The following is a 24,000-nucleotide window of genomic DNA, read 5'->3' on the forward strand; positions in this document are numbered from 1 at the left end:
ACATCAATAAACAACATCATCAATCAATTAGTCATTAACCCAATGATATTACAGTTCTCTTCCTTCCTCTCTCGCTCACACTCAGGTCATCAACATTTTATCATCTCTGTTGATGGTTCATGAAACTAGGCTACATAACTCTCATTAGCATATATCACAACATAATTTATAATAAATAAAAAAAATAAAGTTTTTCTCTCTCGATATTTATTACTGATATTACCATCAATAATGCCTTCAATTTGTTCAAAACTTTAATCATTGAATTAAATTTCTCTCTCACTTCCACTAATGATTTGTTTACCGTTTTAGTAAATTATCTCAATTATTTAATTAAAATGCCTATTCAATATGATTAATTTGTTGGGGGTTACACACAAAAAAAATTGTGTTTTTTGGTATAGCGGAAGCAGGGGTGTAGCTAGAGGAAAAGTTTTCTGTAGAAGGCAAAACGGATATTCTTGAGAGCTTGTCCATATTAAATATACTAGAAGAGCATGCTCATTAGCGTTGCTCTAAGTTTAATTTGCTTTTGAGATTACGTCCTTTGCCCCTAGGGCTTTTGAATTGAAATTTTGAAAGAAATTCTGGATTTATTAAGGCCGGCAGTTTAGTTTCGGTATCAATCAGTATCTGGTCTGTTCGAGGAGATAACTCGGCTACTGGGGCCTTATTCTCACTCTGGCAGATTTGTCTGTATATGGCTCGATCCTCCAAATTATACTCTGCTCAGACACCAAGCGAGTGTTAGAGGGCAACTCGGATTTTGTCAACTAAAGTCCTGTTTCGTGTGTCTTTCTACGTCTCATTTAAAACAACCAGTACTAAAATAGAGTATGGAATATGCTATACTACGAAAACTGTAGGAAATATTAATAAATCTTGAATAAATTATAATAAAGTCTTCAAAAAAAAAATCCGAAACAGAGTAAGGATTCGGAATAAGACCCCAAAAATCACCTCCTAAATACCAACCCTACTCAATAATGATAATTTGATGTCTAAAAATCGAGACTTCAATTATTACTAAACTTTTCGTCTTGTCACTCCACACAACCGCTCACTTGTTTCTTCTTCAGTTAAGGATTGTTAAATATGATTACAATGATTAATCGCTTTATAATTAAGTGAAGATTTTTTTGATGAAAATGAAAAGCATAAAAATTTTCTCTCGAATTTTCTCATCTTTCTCACTTTTTATTTCTTCTCACTCAACAGCTGACTTACTCACCCGACAAAATGTGAATAAAAATAAATAAATAAATATCAAAAAAAAAAATTGAGAATAGCATGGAAAATGAGAAGGGTGAAGTAATATATTTTTGGCTGTGCTATATATAGCTATGGAAAAAAAATCGCCCCCATATTTGCTGAATGAACGTAAATTAAGTTGCTGTGTGAAAAGGAAAGATCATAATGTCAACTCATTTGTCAAAAGCAATCAGAACAGTGTGAATTTTATCGATATTATATACAATATGTTGTGGCAGAGGCGGCGTGATTTTCCAACGGGGATATGGATTTTTTTGGTGGAGGCTATTCGTGGATGATGTCTGTAAAATGTTTGGAATTGCTACCTGTAACTCAAGGATTGGCACTTGACAATTCTGAAAGGACAACAAGTGATAAAGGCAGTTTTAGACGTCAACTGAGAAAATTCATGGATCATAGCTGATCTGTACAGCTAAGCAAGTGGATAAGTGACTCGAAGCAGCCCCAGAATGCACTGCATCAAGGCTATTTACACCCTACCACTTAGAAATCGACAATTAACTCAAAACAACCCCAAAACCTCGCGTGGATAACGCATCAAAATTAAAATTCATGTTTCCATCCATTGCCAAGTCTTATCGCGTAAATTCAAAACTTATTACAACCAAACTAATTTTCTTCTCCATTCAATCTACTCAAAAAAAATTTTCTTCCTCATTTCCATTTCGACTTCTTCTTTTTTCTTTTTGCCATCATGTTCATCACAAGTCCTTTATTACCATCCATAAAAATTGAGCAAACTGAGAGCTCGCTCAGCAACAGCACACAAAACTCATTTTTATTGCCTTTACTTTCACAAAAAGCTTGATATAAATTCTCAAATTTTAGTATTCATGTTGCGAAATTTTCTCTTCAATTTTCATTCCGAAGACATAAACTTTCATTCTGAGATAATAAATATACATTTAGCTCATATCCATGTGTTAGTGCTGAAAAAACTTTTATACTAAGCTACGGAGATGGATAAAAATTGAGAATTGAGAGAAATTTTCCGTTTGGGGTATGAAAAAAAAATTGAGCATTTTCTCCCCAAATTTCACTGGGAGACTCACAACACAAAAAAAGTGAGCATTCGTCCTGCATTTTTGGGGGAGACAAAGGAATACTTTCATGCTTTTCATATTGAGAATTGAGCATAAAGAGTCAGTCAAGTAGTGTACGTGAAATATAAAGTGAAGAAAGGAAGAAATTCGCATCGTACCGAGGACATGTCATGCGGCTCACTTATTCACTTTAGTCCTGCTTCAGCCTTACAACGAATCAGACACCCGAAAACATGAGCTCTCGTGTATAAATAAAAGAAAAGTAGAAAAAAAAAAATCAAAAAAGTAATAAAAAAATTTGTTGTTTTTGTAACTGAATAAAAGACAACAAAAACTAAGGAAAGGAAATTTTTGGAACACAAAAAACAGTCAAGCAAGCTACACAAAAAAACTTTTATTTATTTATTCCTCTTTCCCAGTCTCTATTCTATACTACTTGCTGTATGTTTCACTAAAGCGCTCCACAAATCTATAAAAAAAAAATCAATTTGCATAGATATTTCAGTTCTGCCTGCCTTGTCTTTAATGATAACCAAAAAAAATCCAGCACAGTGCGTAGTTGCTGCCTATCAAATGTGAGAAGAATAAGTATATTCAGTTTATACGTGCAAGAGAAATAAAAGAAAAAATACAAAAAGTGTCGATACATTTTCGCATAGACCGACACAGTGCTAAACAATAATAAAATAAAAAGGAACCGACAGTGGAGTGGAAATAAACTTGAAAAAAAATAAGAATATAAAAGTGAAATCGATGAATTTTCCAAACCTAAAGTGAACCGTAGTGGTTGTAATAAAAATAACAGATAAATAGCTTTTTTTTTCGCAATTTTCTCGCCCTTTTTAAAAAAAATACCATCTGTACTTTTTCATTCCTTCATTCCCTCCCCCCATCAAAATCTTTAAAGTGCGTGTGTATCTACGCAATATCCCTTAAAAAACTAAAAGAAAAAGCTTCGCATCCAAAAAATAATTACGAAATTTGTTGCCTCGCGAAATCATTGTGACAGACGTTGAGAAGGACAAAATAGCTTGCAGATCTAGTAAGTATCTACTATTCAGTTTTATTATCAAGATTTTGCCGACTGTGGACATCTAGAAATTATGATTATTGCATAGCAATACGAAAAAAAAAGTGCTGATGAGGTCTAGAAAATTATGTCCTACGAGGAAGAATGATAATGAAAAAAATAGTTTCGAGTATTTTTATTAGTTACGTTACGTTCCTTTTATATATTATTATTTTTCTTCATTTATGCTACCTCGACTCGTACGTTGAGGAAGGTTCGTTAACTGAGAATGGTTGAACATTTCTTTCTTTTTTGACACGTGTATATAATTTTCATTTCATATTATGAAGGTTTGCTACATTTTACCTATTTTTTTGATGTATGTAATAGGAAATGGAATGGGAATTGACTTTGGGGGGGTTGTTCATAAATGATGTTGGATTGTCGGAAAAGTGGTCATTTTGGAATTGGGTACGGCAGAGCATTTTGCTAAATATTTTAGTAAATTTTAATGAATTATTATTAAAACAGCTGCAAAATAAGGAGCCTTACTGTACTCTACACCCCTAAGTCTAGTTTAGTAACTGCTACAGATCAAATATGTTGCCATAATCCCATATATATCGCCTGAAGCTAGCTTTGGTCACCGCTTACGAATTTCCTTTTATGAGTGCAATAATATTCCTATCGACATCTTCCTTTTACCTCTAAAATTGAACCTTATTTCCGTCAAAATATTGAATTTTTCGATTCCTCATCAATGCTATACTAGCTCTTGAATAGTCGCACATAGCTTGCATTAATGAAAGTGACCCGACCAGTTGTTAGTTGCAGATATAGCAAATTTAATTTTTCATCATAAAAATCAGCCGTCACGAACATAGCCGGTTGGGTATTCATACAACATTTTGTTCTCAACGCGGCAACGTAGCGGCTTCCTGTCGACTTTATAAAGCTGCTCAGAATGTGTAGTTTTTAGGACTACAAATTACATCTAGTTAACATTAATTGTCCTTAGAATTAAACTAACTTGTCAAATGAAACAGTATCCAATCAGCAGAGCTCGAAGTTGACTCGAATCTTATATTGAGTCAAGTCAATTTAAGTCGACTTTTTCATACAAAATACGAGTCGACTTGAAGTTCTGTCAATGAAGTAAAAATTTCCTTCAACAATCAAACATCATTCCTGAACAATCCCCATCAATAAGCTTACAAGTCGTGAAAATATATGATCAATTAAGTAGCTTTTCCAATTTTCATTCCAACACTCGTATATGAAATTCTTTTAAATTACAAGTTGCTACTCAGAGCACGTGTAATTTTCATATAAATATGATTTACGCTTCAACAAGACGAGGAACAAAAAAATTATTTTCAAGACTTTATTTTATTTTTTTATTGGTAAAAATAAGAAATTAAAATTAATAATGTAGAAAGATTATATGAAGGGAAACAAAGTGTGTAGTTTTAAAGATATCTCGTGTATCTCTAATACCCTAATTTATTTTTATGAGTATTATCATTCATAAAAAACTACATTATGTATGAAAAGGAACAAAGTTGTGTAAGGAAAATTAAGATGTTTTGAATTAAGACATTTTCATATGTGATGTTGGGGATGTCCATGGATTTGTCGATGATTTTAATTTTGTCAAAATTGTGTCTTTGGGTTTTAATAAGGAAAAGTTATGTTATTGTCTATCAACCCTTTGCTACTTGATTTTGAAAATTATTAAAATCATACAATTCTCAGAAAGGATGAATTTATAACAAAAGAAGATTATTCAGCTTAAAAGTTGGGGTATTTAGTAATATCTAAAGACTTAGATTTCCGAGTATTTAAAATTACAGAAACGTGTCTAAACAGTTTTGAGGTAAAGCTATTCTTAGGCTGATGAAAATCTGGTATTAACGCAAATTCTGTAAATAATCAGCTTTAAGCCGGCTTATTGACAGAATCAATCCAATTTTAAGATTATTTCTGAAATTTCTTGATATGGAATTTGATTTTAATATGAAATTTATATTTGGGTGCTTATATGGATAATTCTAAGGATGACTAATGTCATTGGGATGTTTACCCGGAAGGCATATGTTGTAAGAATGTCAAAAAATCCAGCGTCAGACTGACTTTAATTTGGTCTTGGGCAAGATTGACCGGCTCTTGACCTGAGATGGATTATTTACATTTATAACCAAGCTCTGTCTTTTTCGAGTTAGAGCTTCCTTAATGAAAAACTAGATTTTATCATTAATTCGTAAATCACATTCGAAAAGGGTTTGAAATCGCACAAAATGTCATTTAAGAGCAACTTCTTACAGATGCAATTCTAAGAAATACGACATAGACATAGCGAAAAATGAAACCCCAATCAGCTTTTGACTCTAGCTTGAGGCCAGACTAAGGGAAATGTGACCTTCTGAAATTCAGATCAGTCTGGTCTTTGACGTATGTGTTAGATTTTCTTGAATCTGAACTCAAGTCGGATTCACATTATTCTGGATGTGCATTTTCTCTGACGTGTTCCTTCCGGAGTCACCCTGATGTAACTTGTCATCCATAGATAAACAACTAGTCAAATGTAAAGCTGCCCATTTGAATATGGATCTAGCCAGAGTTGCAAAAACAGGTGTCTGTGACAGACGCAGGCAGGTGTCTATGACAGATCTGTCATAGAATTGCCTGTTCGCAGGCAAAAACAGAATTGCCTGTTCGTGGGCAGTGCCTGTTTACAGATTGCACTAACTTTTTACAGGCAACGCACAGATTACAACTGTGTTCAGCTTCAATTCCAAACTTGATTCTATTCTAAATTTCAAGCTACCAATATCAGCATGTGTGCTATGTCTTAGTCACACATTTCAATTTTCTTGTAAAGACCTGTATATGTAGCATTCCAAAACTATTTAATAAGTAACCCCAAAAAAAATTTCATCACTATCCCCCCAACATTACATCAGTCAAAATCACCAATCCAACATCTCTTTCCCCAAATCGACATCAAAATCCCAATAGATAGACAACCCCACACACAGAATAAGAAAACTTTTTAAATAGTTTTGTTTTTCATAAACAAATTGATCGGATGAGGAAATTGCTAGACATGAGGACTCTCTGTTTCTATCAAGGACATATCTAATTTACTTCATTCTTCCTATTTATGACATGACTTAATTAATATTTTTATCACACAATTTTATCTTCTCTTTTTCTTCCTTTTTTTCATTAATTTCTGATATTCTCGTTAAGATGAGCACAGTGTAAAGGATATAGGAGAATATATTGCATGTGTTGTGAACGAGAGAATCCTTAAAGCACAGAAAAAAAAATTCAACAATTTCTTCCTGTGGTAGCACAAGCATAAAAGATTAATAAATAGGAATCAGCCATCAGTGCCATCATTTTATATACACATAGGTGCCCTACAAAGGTACGGAAAGAAACGAAAATCGATCTTAATTGTTCCTCACACTTCCAACAACCAAGAAATTTGTTCTCATCGTGTGCATTGTGGAATTTAACTTTAGTCTGACTTGTTCTAACCCCATACACACAACACATATTTCCGTCAAAATATTTCGTCCTCCTTTTTCTATTTTTTTGTGCTGTCAACAACATAAAATATATAAGACTATAAGTATATAACCCCAAAGTAAGGAATTTCTAAGGAATCAAAAAAAGACGTTTAAGGAATATCGAATAAACACAAGAAGAAGAAATTGAGGTTGAGCATAAATCATATTAAGGAATATATTTTTACGGTAGCATCAGAGAAATAAAAGTCTGAGAGCAGAACAGACACGCAATTGAAATTTAAATTTATCCACAGCCTTCAATAGTCGGAATTAGAATTGAAATTCCATTGAAATTGAGGAAGAACGGCAATTAAATTTTGTATAACAAATCCTTCCTAATTGTGAACAGCTACTGACTTTAGCATTAACAATATTCATCTGTGTAAAGGAATTAAACACGCATAACTCAACAACAGAAGCAGATTAGACAAAAAAGGACGTCAACCTCCAGATACACTCAAGACATAATAAATATCAAATGTGAAAAGCACATCGAAAAGTTGTGATAAGGAAGAGACAAAACAAATAAAAAAGTTCATTTTATTTTAAAAATACACATCAGTAAGTAAATCTACTGAAATAGAGGAACTGAGACAATTTTAAACAAGGAACAGAATCATTTTTACTAAAAAAAGACAAATTTTAATATAAATTTAACAAAAAAAAGTTTGATAGTTAGTGAGTGATACCAATTAATAATATAAAGTTTGAAGCTCCATAATAGAATTAACTAAAGTTGTCAAGTGTGAATATAATTGAGTGCGTTGGACAGAGAACAAGTTTTTATATATTTACAAATAATAATTAACAATAAAATACTTATTAATTAATAAGTAAGGTCAATCATACCTAAATTGAAGAATAATCATCGCAGACAGCATTTTCATCTCAGTTAGAAACTTCCGAAAAAGTGAAGAAATCCTAAATAAATCAATTTATTGAGTGATATAGACAATTTTATATAAATCTAATGGCAGCAATGGTAAACATGAGCAATTTAATAAATGGTAAAGATTCACGGTGGTTACAACTCGAAGTTTGCCGCGAATTTCAACGAAATAAATGCTCACGTCCGGATACCGAGTGCAAATTCGCACATCCAGCGGCTAATGTTGAAGTCCAAAACGGTCGTGTGACAGCTTGCTATGACAGCATCAAGGTGAGTTTATTTAAACATGATATGAAGTTTCAGGTACTTCCTTTATGTCATTAGACAGACAATTTATCATCTTTATTATCGCATCATAGTCATCTCATTCTCGAATATGAATAAAGGATAACTCATTTGAGGGGTTGTGTGGATGATAGGTAACCGGTGATGACGGGCTATTCAACAGTTTTCAGGATCAGTCTCTAGATTTGATGAAGAATTCTCTCAGTCTCCGTCTCGGTCTCGTTCCTGGTCTAAGTCCTCGGACTTGGTAGTCATCTCGTTCTCGGACTCGGTCCTCGTCTCATTCTCGGACTCGGTCCTCGTCTCATTCTCGGACTCGGTCCTCATCTCGTTCTCGGACTCGGTCCTCGTTTGTTTCTCGGGCTCGGTTCTCGTCTCGTTCTCAGAGTCGGTGCTCGTCTCTTTCTCGAGCTCGGCCTTTGTCTCGTTCTCGGGTTTCAGCCCTCGTCTGATTCTCGGTCTCGGTACTCGGTACTCGTCTCGGTCTCGGTACTCGTCTCGTTCTCGGGCTCGATTATCGTCTAAATTAAGAATCCTTACTAATCAAGGATGAAGAACAACTAGCATAAACAATTTAACCGTTACATAACATCCATACCATCCCTAGACATTCATACATGAAATCATAAACACCACAGAATGTCAAAGTATCAGTATTGAAGAATCTCCTACTCGTGTGCATAAGCTCAGTCATGCCACCGTCATACAACAGTACAAGAGGAATAAAAAAAAATGACAATAGCAAAAGATTCATTTTACAGTAGATAATTTTAAACAAACAGCAATTTTCAGTTTAATTGTATATGCAAATTTTTTTTTTGTTCCTCTTGTTTCCCATTCTCGCTACTCACTATGCTCTTTACTCTATGAGTGTATATATAGCACAGTCGAGTGACTATGAATAGAATGGAAAAAAGCTTGAGGGTTTTAAATTCAAACACACAACAACAAAAAAATGTTGAGAAAAAGAGTAAACAGTGGCAGAGATAAAGGTTAAAAAGTGTTTTTCTCATTGTGCGGCACACGTTGACATGTGTGACATGCCGATTCGAAAAAAATGTGTTTGCTACGGCAAAAAAAAAAATACTGTCTCATCTGTCTTGCTTTCTTTTTTTTATTCCTTTCCATATTCTCTCTCTTTCTCTCTCATTTTGCATGTTCGTTTAATACGTTTGTTCCCTAATAACATGAATGAGACGATGCTGATGTTGAACACCTATGAATGTTCTTTTTCTTGTGACAGGGTGGGTCAACTTGAGGCTTGTGGATCTTAATGGTCATAATGATGAATTCTCAAAATTTTGTCAATTTGAGATTTTATCCTCAAAATTCTATCAATTTAAGAAATCTAACCTCAAATTTCTATCAACTTGAGATTCTAACGTCAAAGTTCTGTCAATTTGAGAATTAAGTCAGTTTTAAATTCTAACCTTAAAAAATTGTCAATTCTAACCTCAAAGTTCTACGAATTTGAGAATTCTAACTTGATTCTAACCTCAATTTGAGTTTGTAACCTCAAAGTTCTGTCAATTTGAGAGGTCTAACCTCAAAATTCTTCCAAATTGAAATTCTAACCTCAAAATTCAGTCAATTTGAGATATCTAACCTCAGAAATTTGCCAATTTAAGTTTCTAACTCCAAAGTTCTAACAATTTGAGAATTAAAACATCAAAATTCATAAATTTAAAGATTCTAACCTGAAAACTATAAATTTGAGATTTTAACCTAAAACTACTAATTTTGGATTCTAACTTCAAAATTTTGCCAATTTGAGATCTTAACCTCCAAAGTCTGTCAGTTTGAGAATTCTAACCTCAAAATTCTATCAATTTAAGAATTCTAACCTCAACATTCTGTCAATTTGAGATTTTAACCTCAAAATTTTGGTAAATTTGAGAATTCTAACCTCAAAGTTGACCACCCCTGAATATTCTTCCCATCAATGAGCATTTCATGACAAATATACATTCATGTACATACATGGAAGAATGATGATGATCAAAAAAAAAAAGAATTTTTTCCTGATTTCTTTATAAAATAAAATTTTTCATCTCTTCTTATTTCTAAGAAATGAAATCGTGAAGCAATAAGAGGATATATAAGGGGGAGGGATGCAGAAAGGAAAAAAAATGAGAGGAAGAAAAAAAAAAGTTAAAGAAAGAGAAAAACGTGCTTAGCATAATATTAAAATAATTCATTTATTATTTTACCAAAATAGGAAAAAAAAGGAATATTCATCTGAGAAAGGAAAATCGCATAATACTTCGATGCTGGATAATTTATTTCCCTATACGGCTGATGCCTGATGTTGCTGATGTTACCATTCTTGCTTATACATGCAACTTATATATATATATGCAGGAAAATCTCATTTCTTATCACTTTTCATCGTACAATACCATCTATATCGTATCATATAGGCATCAAATCTTCTTTTGTTCCTCTTTAGTATCCGGATACAAGATTCTGATTGCCACCACTTCCCATTCATTTATTGTCACTGTTGATCTCTATATAGATTGTATGTATGGATTGTACAAAAGAAATTCGCATTTTTTTTGGTATTTATCGTAACATGTTGAAGATGAAAAGGCAGCATATTTTTCATGCACAATAACAAATAGCTTTTAAATAAAGTACTTGGCTTTATTGAGAGCATAAACTGCAATTTATTATTGCCCCTCCGTTTAACATCCAATGTTATTATTTACCTTCTTCAAACAATTGAGGAATGTTTCATGTTATTAATTTATTAATTTTACGCTCTTCAATGAACTCGGGTTGTAGCGTTGTTTTTTGAGAGTATTGAGGATGTATTGAGTGGGCACTTTGGGTATTGAGCTGATCTGATTGAGTTTTGAAGTGCAGTTTTCCTCTCATTTCAATTTGAGTACGGAAATCGACCAGAAACAGCGATAACTATGAATCCGGGAACCTATGTGTCTTGTCAGTCAACTAGACTTCGTAACGGTATCTGTGCTGCTCAGGACACTTGCCTGTCAAGCATCAGTCTTCCTATCTGTCACAAAATTCACCTGAATCCATAAAATCAAGCAAACTTAACTACCTTACCTTCAAAAATCAATCAACTTGAACTATAGCCGGCTTTCCATATTTACAAATAAATAAACTGATTAACTTACTAAAGTAAATGAATATAAAGCTAAATTTATGCAAGGCGGGAAGAAGACTGCATAATTTATCAGGCTAATCTGAAAAAAAAAACTAGCTCGGCTTACTTCTTTCACTTGATTAACTCTATAGTTTTTTATTCTGAGAAGCAATGCAGTGTGCAGTATAAGATTAATTACAAATACTGTCATTTACTTGATTGAACAGACACTAGAGTTGTGCATAGAGCCGCAGGAGTTGATATTAGTTGAGATTAAATAGGATTAGGAATCTGAAGATGTCAGTCATAACTGGAATGGATTTGTTTGGAGTTATGTGCATATACAATCCTTAGCATGCAATGAGCGTAAGCAGAATGAGCTGAGAGCAATGCTCACGATTGCCGTTTAAGGAATATTAGATACATTCACACAGATGTGTGTCGCTGAACATAGTTTAAGTTGCACTGAATTCGATTAATTTTGAACTAGACTCGAATTTTCTTATGAAGTCGCGTCGACTCAAGCCGTCATTTTCATACAATATTCTAGTCGACTTCAACCTAGTCAATTTACAAGTTTGAAGCTCTGATTGAACCAAATGAGAGCTCAACTTATAAAAGGAATCGAACATAAGTCTTCACAGAGATTACTACATAATTCCGATCTCTTAACTAACTATGCTGCCAATTAAGTCTCTCTATTAGAACAGATTCGCTTACATATGATTGTGTGAATATCATGGGTGTTTGCTAGGCCACCGCTGCATCACCGTATTAATGATAAGACGCAAAATTGTCCTAACGGCACCATGACGGCTGATTTCGACCGATTTTTACAACAAAAAGTGCAATTTGCAGTATAGCGCCGATCAGGTTGACACCTAGAACTCTATTCTGATTTGTCATCTAAGGTTGCATGATACTACAAAGAAACAAGAAGACAACCAACTGTATAGAGTCTATACCGTCCTATATCCTCAAAACAACATGTGATTCTCGGTTACTCCACAATTACCTGAAGTGCATCTCCCAGCATATCATTACAAATGTAAATTTAAAATCACAAACCCGTTGTATACATTCTATCAAACACAACACAACATTGCATCAGCGAGACACAAGTGTGAATTTCAAATTGAAAGTCATCAACATAAAAAAATGCGCGCTTCAATCACCCATTAATGCAATAATCCTCAAACTACTTCAACCCATTCTTATTTACTTAAAGTATTTATTAAAAATATTACAACAGCAGTTACTTTGCAGATGCACGCTCCTATATAGCTACACAGAATTACTGCAATTATTTAACCTTACACATCAGCATAAAGGAACAATGACTGCTTTCATGTGCTTTAGCACTAACCTTAAATTATTGTATATTTTTTTCCGCAAAATTTCAATATAGAACAGAAATGTGCTCTTTAAAGGATATACCCGAGTAGTATACGATATAAATAAAAATATCCTTTATAACCGTTGAATTACAACAAAAACAACAAAAAAGTCATAAGAAAGAGAATGCAAAAAAGAAAAAAAAAAGAAATATCATTAACGCAAGCGCATGAAGAGGATACAATGAAATTTTACAAGTTGTAAGCGATAATTCTGTGGCATAGCTCAAATATTTGTCAAGTTCGTATATAATCGATTTTTTTTTCTTTGTTTCCTTATTGTTGTTGGCTGGCTTATTTTTTTGTGTTTTAATTCGTCTTCAAAAATCTAAATTAAAATAATAATAGGAAGAGGAGAAGTGAAATATGTTTGAGGAACAAGGAATAAAGGAATGAGTAGAAACTTAATTTAATTGAAGTACATTTTTCGCCTTTTCTCGTTTCTCTATTGTTTCAACAGAAAATGTGTATTAATGAAATGGAAATGTTCCTTATGTTATGTTAAAAGGGGGTTGTGTGGATGTGATGTAAGGGGTTATCGTTCGGTTTGGAGGGAGGTATATGGGTATATTGGATATTGCTTTGTATTCTTAGCAGGATTTTTAGTTCAAAGGATTTGAATTGGTATTGAATGTTTAATATCATAGATTTATATATAATACTCGAAGAACCCAACCTTATGACCTGGAGGCACTGCGATTATTGATCTGTTATATCACACCCTTTAGACCTACACTTTAAAGTAGGAAGCGAACCTCTTGATACTTCAAGGATAATAATTCGTTAATTTGGACACTCTAAAGGATATTAAGAGGAACCTCTAGGTCAACGTGACCCCAAAGATCAGACAGATAGACTACCTCGTTTAGTGAAAGGATCATATAATACAGTGGTGCATAACCTTTTATATTTCCTGACACATCATCGTAGAAAGTCTCTATCTAAGCCCCATATGACATAAGGTTCATGAAACACTAGAGTGCCGAGCACATAGGATGCCCACAACTGCTATAAATCAGCAGCTCTTCACTTATTACCGACCATTCCACATCGCACATTCCACCTAATCCCTCCCTATCTCGGTCTCACAATCCTCCTTATCTCGTAATCACAAAACAAGGTTCCATCTCAAGGTCGTCGATGTCCCAAACCTCACTACACAGTAGGACACCACTACTGGGAGGTATTCTGACGGACTGTCGGAACCAAGACAGCCATTAAAAATTCATTCAAAGCCAAAAATTTGAGATTTTCTACATCTTACCCCTCAAATATGCATTTTCTATTGATTTCTCATGAGCACATCCCTTCCACCGTCACACAACTCTCAAACAATCCCCATCAGAATTATTATTATTATTTTTAGGGAAACCAGAATGAGGAATGAGTATGTTAAGTGGCTCGAAATAAACTAAACTACAATTTTTGGGCTTGCTGTTTGACTTTCTTCAGTTTGACACGTTCCTGTGCTTATAAACTTATTTAAATGTTTATTTTATTTCCATTTCATATGTCCTATATCATTCGTATGTCCCTTCATCATCGTCTACAGTAATCGATTCCAAACATATGTTTGACAGCATGAATATATTTGCTTAAGCTAATTGATATTAAAAATTTAAACTTTACAATTTTAGAAATGTGAGGGGTGGGTGTGGGGTGGATGTATATCCGAATATAGAACTGCCTGTTTCTATTCATTTTCCATTTCATTTATGATTTCTTGTGTGTCCTCGAAATGCTTATTCATTTCACTCGTGTATATGTGTGTATACATAGAACGAAAAAATATTGAAGAGAGAGTGAGTGAGAGCTCTACACACATAAATTTGTGGCGGCAACAGCAACAACAACAACAATAGCTATAATAAAAAGCGGCAATAATAAGCTGAAAGAGCAAAGGAAAAAAAAGGCACATTAAAGCTGTGCCAGTTGAGTTCATATTTATACAGCTTGCCTTGCTATATATGAATATAATTTGAGTGAAACGATATTTATGGATTGTTGCAATTTTATTGCGGTTATGTGGCTCCATTGAGTCTATTTATATACATGCTATGTATAATATATAGTTTTAATGCCCCCCGACTATAAGCTTTTATATTTTGTACGTATAGCATTATGTGGTACATAATTATTCACTCATTCGTCTATTACACTCATACACTCACTCAACTCAAACTCAGTTCAGCTCTCGAAGCCAATATTAGGGGATGATTTTCACTTTTTTTTGCTATTTTGTATGTGATTTGGCCTCTCATTGTACTCTATGCATTACCCCGAAAATTTTATGGATATTTATGAGAAGTGTTATGAGGACAATTATTGCAAATACAAAATAACTTTTTTTTTTTCATGAATCTCATCGTCTTAGAATTACTTTAGTACGTACATACTCTATTCAACTATTTTTATTATGTCTTAATCACATTTTCTGTTTATTATTGTTTAAGCATTAGCAAAATTAGTTGTTGAAGGATATTACTGCAGTATTTTTGTTGTTGTTTTATGGATGGAGATTGGAGTTGGGAAAGAGAAGGGTTTTTGTTCTTTATGCGACATAAATATTATTGTAGGAAATCAGAGTTGTTGATGTGATTTTTATGGGATGTGTAGATGTATAAAGAGGGGATGTTGGGTGTTGGGACAGAGTGGAATCCCGATAATCGAGCTATTAGGAGATGAATCTGCTTGAAGAAGATTGGGGAAGAGTGAAGTCTTTCTGAGGTCAAGTGACTAGACGACAGACCGTAAATACATGAAATTCTCATTTGTGAAGAGGCATAGGTTCGATTCTCACCAGAAATAGGTTGACTAATTATTATATTATCTCATTCATTGTGTTCCATAGACTTGATAATCCAATCTGAACCTTTAAGGACAAAAAACCTATATAAAATGAGTTTGAGTCCTGTTTTATGCTCCGGAAGGGTAGAAGGTGCTGTCTGGAGATGTTAAGCTAAATGCGGCACAAAATAGTATGTAATCCGCATCCATACACTGCACTAAATAGACATTAGGTCGATTAATCGCAGTCTGTTCCATTCGGTGTAACTTTTCCATCTACCAACCCCTACTCATTCCCAAATTGGTTCATATTCAGCAGGGTCGGGAGGATTTGGTAGTCAATTCCTCTCCTATTTGGAAACAATTCTTCAATTTGCCTCAAAAATTCACATGTTCAACTCAGCACCTTCCTTAAAAAATTTCCCAACCCAGTCGCTAGGGAATGAGCCTAACCTCACACATCCCCCTTAAGTAATCCCAACCCTGCCCCTCATCCATACAAAAGAGGATACAATTAGAAGATTTTAAAAAATTTTGATGAGCATCGCAATAAAAGCAAGCTAGAGAGCAATATAAAAGAGATAAAGAAAAGATGTTGGCATAGCCATCAAAATAGCTTAAAATAATTTCCAAGAAAACTGCGGCGTTTCAGCAATAAATATAGAACGACATGCCAGTGGGACATTACAACAAAAGCTTTTAAAACAAAAACGAAAAAATTTCAATAATTTAGTTGAAAACTTTTTTGGTGCTGAAACTTTATACAAAATTGACTTGAATTTTCTCGACATTTTCATCTCATTTTTCAAGTGAATGTACAGTACAAAAAAAATACTTAAGTAAACCAATTCTATTCTGTTTAACAGAAAGCAAAAAAATATACTTGAAGTGGATTATTCTATCTTGGCAGTGATTTACCTTTAAGAGAAATTTCCTTACTTCATCTCTCATACTACCCATCTACAGTTTTTTTCTCAGAATTCTCATCACAAAAAAAGGTTTTTTTTTCAACGTGAGAATAAATAAAAATGATGGTAGTTGGATGGTCGGTGGGTTTTGCGGTTGTAAAGCGCATTTTTCTCATTATGTGTATTTTCGGAGAGACACTCAGGAATAGACAAAATTAGGACAGATAGACAAATAACACAAATATGACAGATAGGGACAGATAGAGTCATATAGAGACAGCTAGGGTCATATAGCGACATATAGAGTTATTTAGATACAGATAGAGCCATATGAGGACATTTAAGGACATATAGAGCCATATAGGGACATACAGGGACAGATAGAGTCATATAGGGACAAGTAGAGTCATATAGGGACAGATAGAGCAATATAGGGATAGATAGAGTCGTATAGAGGACAGATAGAGCCATAAAAGGACAGATAGAGTCATTTAGGGACAGATAGAGCCAATATAGGGAGAGATAGAGCCAATATAGGGACAGATAGAGCCAATATAGGGACAAATAGAGCCAAATAGGGACAAAAAGAGCCATATTGGGACAGATATAGTCATATAGAGACAAATAGGGCAGTTACAAACGATATGAAGAATAAGACGGAAAGGACAGATAGGACAAATAGTACAGGTACCACAAATAGGACAGATCGACAAATAGACAATCAAAAAGACCGACAAACAGCAAAACAGACTGTTAAACGAACAAGCAGGCACTCGGTCAGACAAATTACAAACACAAGCTCCATTCCACCTGAACAAAATGAACTAAAAATGAAAAAATAACGAGGGAGACGTCTCGTAGAAAAGCTTTTAATAAATTTCATTCGCAATGATGATGGATGGTAGACAGAAGCGACAATAATAAGAAAAGAAGTATAATGTTTGAATTTTCACTGAATAATTTTTCTTCTCCGTGATTTTTAATGTTTTTGTTTTGCCACAGCTTTTTTCATTTCTTGACGCAGTTTGTGCTTATTTATGCAAATTGTTTTGCAATTTGGTGCATTTTTTGTGGCTTAATTGCAGAGATTGTGGAACCGTTAAAAGAGGTTTAGGTAAATAAATAAATAAATAGTGAAATTATTATCAGGGGTTGAATCTGAACAATTGTGACATTGATGTGACTTTTTTTTTCGCTGAGATGCCTCTAGGGAGACTTGTTCATGTGACAAGGAGGCATCATGCTGACAGCGTGAAGCGCGAAAAATTGTCTGTACTTTCTTTCGCTGATCTGCACTTGAAGTTTATTTTATTGTTATAATAAAGAGTCATGATTTGGATGCTGTGGACATTTAGGAGGTTGTGATGTGTTCGCTGTCGCTTTTGGTTTTTGTGTTTTATGACTGGAAGTTAGGTGGATTTTATGGTGAAGGATTTAAAGCTGGGAGTTTTTGATTATTAATCATCAGAGGGAATGTTTAGTGAGATATTAAGGAGCAGCATTAAAGACGTTTCTGAAAGCACATGGCGTATGATGGCTGAAAATCTGGTCTCATGCTGACCTGACTCTGGTCTGAAGCTGGATTTCATCAAATCTGACCTGATCCTTGAGTTATGCTAGTCTGGTGTCGAATTGACTCTAGAGTAGACTGGATTTTATCAAATCTGACTTGATCTCAGAGTTACGCTGGTCTAGTGCCGAATCTGACTCTGCCTAGTTTTCATCAAATCAAGTCTGAGCGCTGGCTTGAGCCAAGAGTCATGCTAGTCTGGTGGCGAATTGACTCTAGCTTAAGGCTGGATTTCATCAAATCTGGCTTGAACTAGAGTTTGCGCATAGAGTCAATCCAGTCTGGTGCCTGAGCGAGGGACTGGATCTAGAGACATGCTTGTCTATTACCGAATTGTCCTGCCATTTCTACGCATTTTTCTCTCGGTTGTCAATGACAGATGATCCCCTAACCCACCATATTGACCTAATCTAACACCAAAATATCCACCAAAAAAACGTAAATGCTTTTAATTCTCCTTGCATTACCATAAAAAAGTGCACAAAAAACTACACCAAACATAAAAGCCTGTATAACAAGATACATAATCATCTCTAATAACCAGCTCTTGTGAATTCTTCATGTTTTTCTTTTCGCAATTAATTAAAATGCTTTAAGCTGTAACAAAAATTAATTTGTACGAAAAAAAAAATTCTTTCATTCTCATGTCATCGCGGCAACAAAACTTTTCTTATGCTAAATATCATGTGTAGTCGTAATCATGAGTCATATGCGAAAGCAGGCATATGTGCATATCTCGTAAAAAAAAAAAATTTTAATCGCTTGAAATGTTAAGTATGTACATTAATACATATTTCTGTTCTCATCGTTGTGTACTTACGTGCAATCTAACTTTAAAAACCGCATAAAACTCATAACAAGATGAGAAAGTTTTCTCTTTTTTTTCGGGTGCTTGTTGGATGTGAGGCAGTGAGAGAGAGTTGAAAATAAGAAAATTTCGCTACGAGGCAGGAACGGAATGAAACTTATGATGAAAAAGTTTCTTTTTTTTTCAACAATCTTAAGTTTTTTTTATCATTTTGCTGTTCATTTTTTCACACCTCGGTTTGCATAAGGAAGACATGAAATACTCAAATATATGGCTGAAATTTTTATTATTAAATTTTTTTTCGGTACCTACACTCGACAAAATAAGCAGAACCAACAAAAACACAAATAAATCATGATTTTCATACCGAGAATATTCCTCGATATGCTGAGACAGCACTTGCTACATTTTATTTACAACTCACATAAATTTCTAAAGAAAAAAAAAAGTACGGACTTCATACATAAGATTGCAATTTTTCTCACTCACAAGGCGGTAATGAGTTCAACAGTAAAGTTTTTAATTGCTTAAATTGTGGTGCATAATCATGCAATCTTAAAGATCAGGAATCTGATGAGAAATATAAGAAAAAAAGTTCTTTAAACAAGAACTAAGCGTTCACTTATCATGAAATGTGAAGAGAGTACTTCATTCATTTAATTAAATTCATTTATTTTAACTAAGGTTCTGCGAAGTGAGAGATGAGGATGCTGTTTATATTATTCAAATTAATTTGAGTTGAAGTTTTACTTTTTTTGATTTTTTGATGGAGTTTTTGAGGAACTTTTGCAAGATTTTGAAATTTAATTTCAAGTCTGATGCTGAATTGTGGATTGATTAACTGAATTGTGCCATTAAGGCAACATTAGTTGGTCATTCTTAGACGTAGATAGCTTGAAGATGAGATTTAGGGTTCAATAAGTCCGTAACTACATGCATTTAGAATTCGTCGGAAGTTGGATCTGTCTTTAGATAACTGCTGCCATTTTAACTACGCATCTAAGTCCAATGAATCCTTCATCCATCACCAAAACATTCTTTATCATTATTTTAAATTAAATAATTCTAATTAAAATATCAATTAAATTCCAAATTCTTCCTTTATCTCCCCAAACAGGGTCGATGTAATCGTGAAAAACCGCCATGCAAGTACTACCATCCGCCCCAACATTTAAAGGATCAATTACTGATAAACGGCCGTAATCATTTAGCATTAAAAAATGCACTAATGCAACAGATGGGAATAGCACCAAATGGTCAACCAATTATAACAAGTCAACTACAGCCTATGGTATGTAAAAATTTCAAAAAATAATAAGAACTTCCTCTATTCTAAAACCAAAAGACTAGATAATTTAGAAAGTTTTATTTGGGGAGAAATTCTTTTCAAATATTTCTCTTAAGGAAATATTTAACCAATGAATTAAAGTTACAAAAAAAGTTTTTTCTTGTTCTATGCTGTTTGGAAATATCTTTTTTTAAAATACAAACAAATTAATGGATAGAAAAAGAGTTCCAATATATATTGAGTAAACATTTTAAAGTTAATTAAAATGTCGATTGAATATGAATATTTTTGGTAAAGTATCTTTTATGGGTATGAATATTTTTAATAGGATTAAAATACTATGTGCTGCATGGATGGTATTGCAAATAGATCATAATGATCAGGATGCAAATAGTTTGATAAATTCATAAAATTGTTGGAATTTTGAATTTCTTGATTACAAAAATAATTAAAATGTATTGGGGATCATTCACTAGGCATTTGTAGCGAGTAGGCACTTATGGATAGGTTTACATACGAGCCAAAGCATGCTGATAGTTTCTTGCCAAACTACAATTGTCAGCAAAAATCTGATCTACTTCTCAATGACCTAACGGCGAGACATTTGGACGATTCAGTTCTATTGTCTAAATCAGATCTATCCACCCCTCTCCTTTCCCCTCTTGTATGCAATAAGTGAACTACATCTTCATTTTGGTAGATTTTTATTGAAAGATACCTGACAAATATGTAGATCAACCCCGAATTCCCACCTTTCTCCTATATTTTTGGCTAAAATACCTTCTTACCTTCTTACTCTGTTGAACGTAATAAGTCAACTGTCATTAGTTTTGGTATATTTCGTCAGGAATAAATCTGAGAAGCTTGTTGACAATCAACTGATCCCGTCCCTTCTCCTAGATTTTTAGACACAATAACCCCGCTTCCGTTCTCCTTCTTAACGTAATAATTGAATGATCCCTTAGTTTTGGTATGATTCTGCAGGGAGTCAATTTCTGGACCTTCCCCAAACTTCTATATATTTTTTGGACAAAATACCCCTCTTCCCACCATAAAAATCTCAAATTGATCAATTTAAATGCTCTTTATTTTTAACGTTTCCATTTCAATTTCAAAACAGACTGCAAACGCTTACATAACTGGTGTACCTGCTAGTAATCCATACAATCCATATTATGCTCCTGGACAATTAGTACCTACAATATTAGGACCCGATCCGTCAACAGCAACAGCAACAGTATCACCACAACTCGGCCCATGTATTCCACAACCCGTTTCAATGCCCCCACAACAGCACAAACTTCCACGATCTGATAGAATTGAGGTGAGTGTTTTTCAATGCTAACCAAAAAAAATAAATGATATATGATGTGTATATAAATAATCCGGAAAAATTATGTGTTTCATTCCTTCCCTTTATGCCCCATCACTTATTCGAATATTTTTTTTTGTATTGTTTATAAAAAATACACACTCTCAATATGTTGTTCCTTGTTATATCGTTTTTATTCTTCCTTTTTTTATACATATATAATATATTAAAAAACAAAAAAAAAAATATTAATTTGATTTTTTTTTTTAAATTTATGATTGCTTTCATCGTTGAAATATATTTATTGCAAATTATAATGTGAATGTATATGTACTGAAATTTGTACATATTGTATTGTTGCACTCATAAATATACTACACAATTAAACCAAAAAAATACTACTCTATACTACTTGCACTTTATAGCCGTAAGGTTGACGAGGAAAGCAATTATTATTCACGCCAATTATTTATGGATATGTTCGACAAAAATCACAATTTAATATCTGATTTAATTATTGATAAAGCTATGCAAAAAAAAATTATTTTATTACAATCAGTACACAAGTTTTTAATTTTTTTTTTTTTATTCCTATTTTTTACAATTTTATATTTTTTGTTTGATGCATCCCTTATAAACATTATAATAATGTTGACAGTTGAATAAAAAGTCATAATAATATTATTTGATAGAAGTGGAAAGGTAGAAACAGTCCCGAGCAATACAATAAATGCTACAATGGTTTGGGATCATGATTGTAAGTTGAGAGTAAATTAATTTGTGGTTAAAGGAACAATATTGATATATTGGATGAATGGGAACTAAAGTCAATATGTATGCAGTTAAAGGTTATTGTAACAGTTGATAAATATAGTAATTAATCTCGAATTTTGAGAGAATTTATACTGAAAACTGGAGTTGACTCAAGCAAAGTAGGGTTGACTAGAGTCGAGTCGAGCGTAATTGGGTCGACTAGAGTTGAGTCGACTTGAGCTGAGTCGAGCAAAGGCGGATCGACTTGAGTCAAAACAAGCGAAGTCGGTCGACTAGAGTCGAATTGAGCGAAGCTGGGTCGACTAAAGTCGGGTCGAGCGAAGATGAATCAACTAGAGTCGAGTCGAGCATCGACTAGAGTCGAGTCGAGTTGAATCGAGCGATGGGTCGACTAGAGCAGATTCGTGCAAATTCTAGTCGACTAGAGTCGAGTCAACCGGAGTCATGTCGACTAGAGTCTAGTTTATTGCTTTTTTCATCAAAATAATTTATCACAACTAATAAAATTCTTAACCATAACCATGACGATATCTAAACTTTATCCATAATACGTAGTAAGTCAGCAATTTTTTTGTTCTAGAAAAACAACAGCCATATCAGTTGTAAAGGAATCAACCGACAAAAAAAGAAATCAATAACAGCTGGTTTTCAGTAAAATTGATATTCTGTTTATGCCTGTGAACAATTTATGTTCCAATTACAATTATTATGTAATCGCTGTTCTTTCCAGTCGATTGATAAATTTTATTCTTAGACTTTTCACAGTCAATATCAATACCTATATAGATTTTGAGAATTACCTTTACATAATAGACAGAAACCAGCTGACTATAAAAAAAATGTTTTGGAATTAAGTGAAGGAAGGGGGTGGGTTTTGAGGAACAATGAGATCGGAATTGGTTTGGTGAGTAGGTTCTTTGGCTGTTCGGAGATATTTTGAGCCTGTTTTGAGGCTGAATTACGGTTTCAAATCGAATGTGTTTGATAGTAAGCAATCGTGGGTTACTAGTCATGTCAACACGACAAAGAGTTGCATCCAAACTTCAATATGACTTAAAGATACCCAACAGCGTGATGGCGGTAGTTTTGGACGTGAAATTGGAATTTGCAGCAATGTCTTGTTTAGTTATAAAGCTTGACAAAGTATCAAACCTACTTTTAGCAAGGCTTCAACATAATCAGCTCCCATAGATCATAGATACACCCCAACAGACAAAGAAACCGCTTTTAGGTACCTTAGTGGTATTTCTGTACCATTTACCATTACAGCATGCTCCTTCCCTGTTACAGATACCTTACAGAATGATCTCATTCCAAATCATATTTTGTATTGCTCGGGACAATTAAATTTTAATGAATAATACACAGTAAATTAATTTCTGCTGTCGAATAAGGTTTCTACCCCCTTCAACAATTAATATTATCAATAACTTATAAATATTTTTGCTTTTTGCGCACGATTGTCTCTCATAAAAAATAATAAAAAGTAATCCAAAAAAGGGAAAAGAAAAACCAGAAATAAAAGAATTTTATTTATTTCATTTTACAATTTTTTTTTCTTCCCTCTTTTGGATTTCCATTGAAGAGAAGAGAATACATTTATGTATAAAAAAAATAAATCAAGAATTTAATGGTAGAAAGTAATCCCATTTTCATTCGCTTCACTGAATTGAAGACTATTGTGAACGAGCATAGTAAGGAAAACTTTGTCAATTAAAGTTTCCGATTATTTGGAGTCGATGAGAAAACGATGATTTGACACACATTTCAATTAAATGGATGAAAACTTAAAAAAATTTATGTCTCCTGTCTCTGATGATTCTGATAAAATATTCCCAAAAAAAGAAAGCTTCTTCATTAATCATTTTGGAACCTTTATACTCAGCACACGATGCAAACGAAATTAAATCAAAAACTTCACATCAGATAGCAAAAAAAGGTGGCATTTTCCCATTCATATATAGAATAGTT

The 24,000-nt window shown here is 33.6% G+C and overlaps 1 protein-coding gene across 3 annotated transcripts in view; it reads left to right on the plus strand.

Annotated features, from left to right (window-relative positions):
- The first annotated feature begins 2,527 nt into the window (after positions 1-2,527).
- mbl (muscleblind) overlaps positions 2,528-24,000 on the plus strand; it is a 34,541-nt gene continuing 13,068 nt past the window's right edge. For all 3 annotated transcript variants that reach the window (XM_070646847.1, XM_070646848.1, XM_070646849.1), the window contains exons 1-4: positions 2,528-3,357; positions 6,577-8,061; positions 19,773-19,946; positions 21,064-21,267. In XM_070646847.1, the coding sequence (XP_070502948.1) occupies positions 7,873-8,061; positions 19,773-19,946; positions 21,064-21,267 (567 nt within the window). In that variant the 5' untranslated portion in view covers positions 2,528-3,357; positions 6,577-7,872. The remainder of the gene's footprint in view (positions 3,358-6,576; positions 8,062-19,772; positions 19,947-21,063; positions 21,268-24,000) is intronic.

Source organism: Chironomus tepperi, unplaced genomic scaffold, assembly GCF_022539635.2.
Source record: "Chironomus tepperi strain 1889 unplaced genomic scaffold, CSIRO-AGI_Ctep_v1 contig_364, whole genome shotgun sequence".
NCBI classification, from domain to species: Eukaryota; Metazoa; Arthropoda; class Insecta; order Diptera; family Chironomidae; genus Chironomus; species Chironomus tepperi.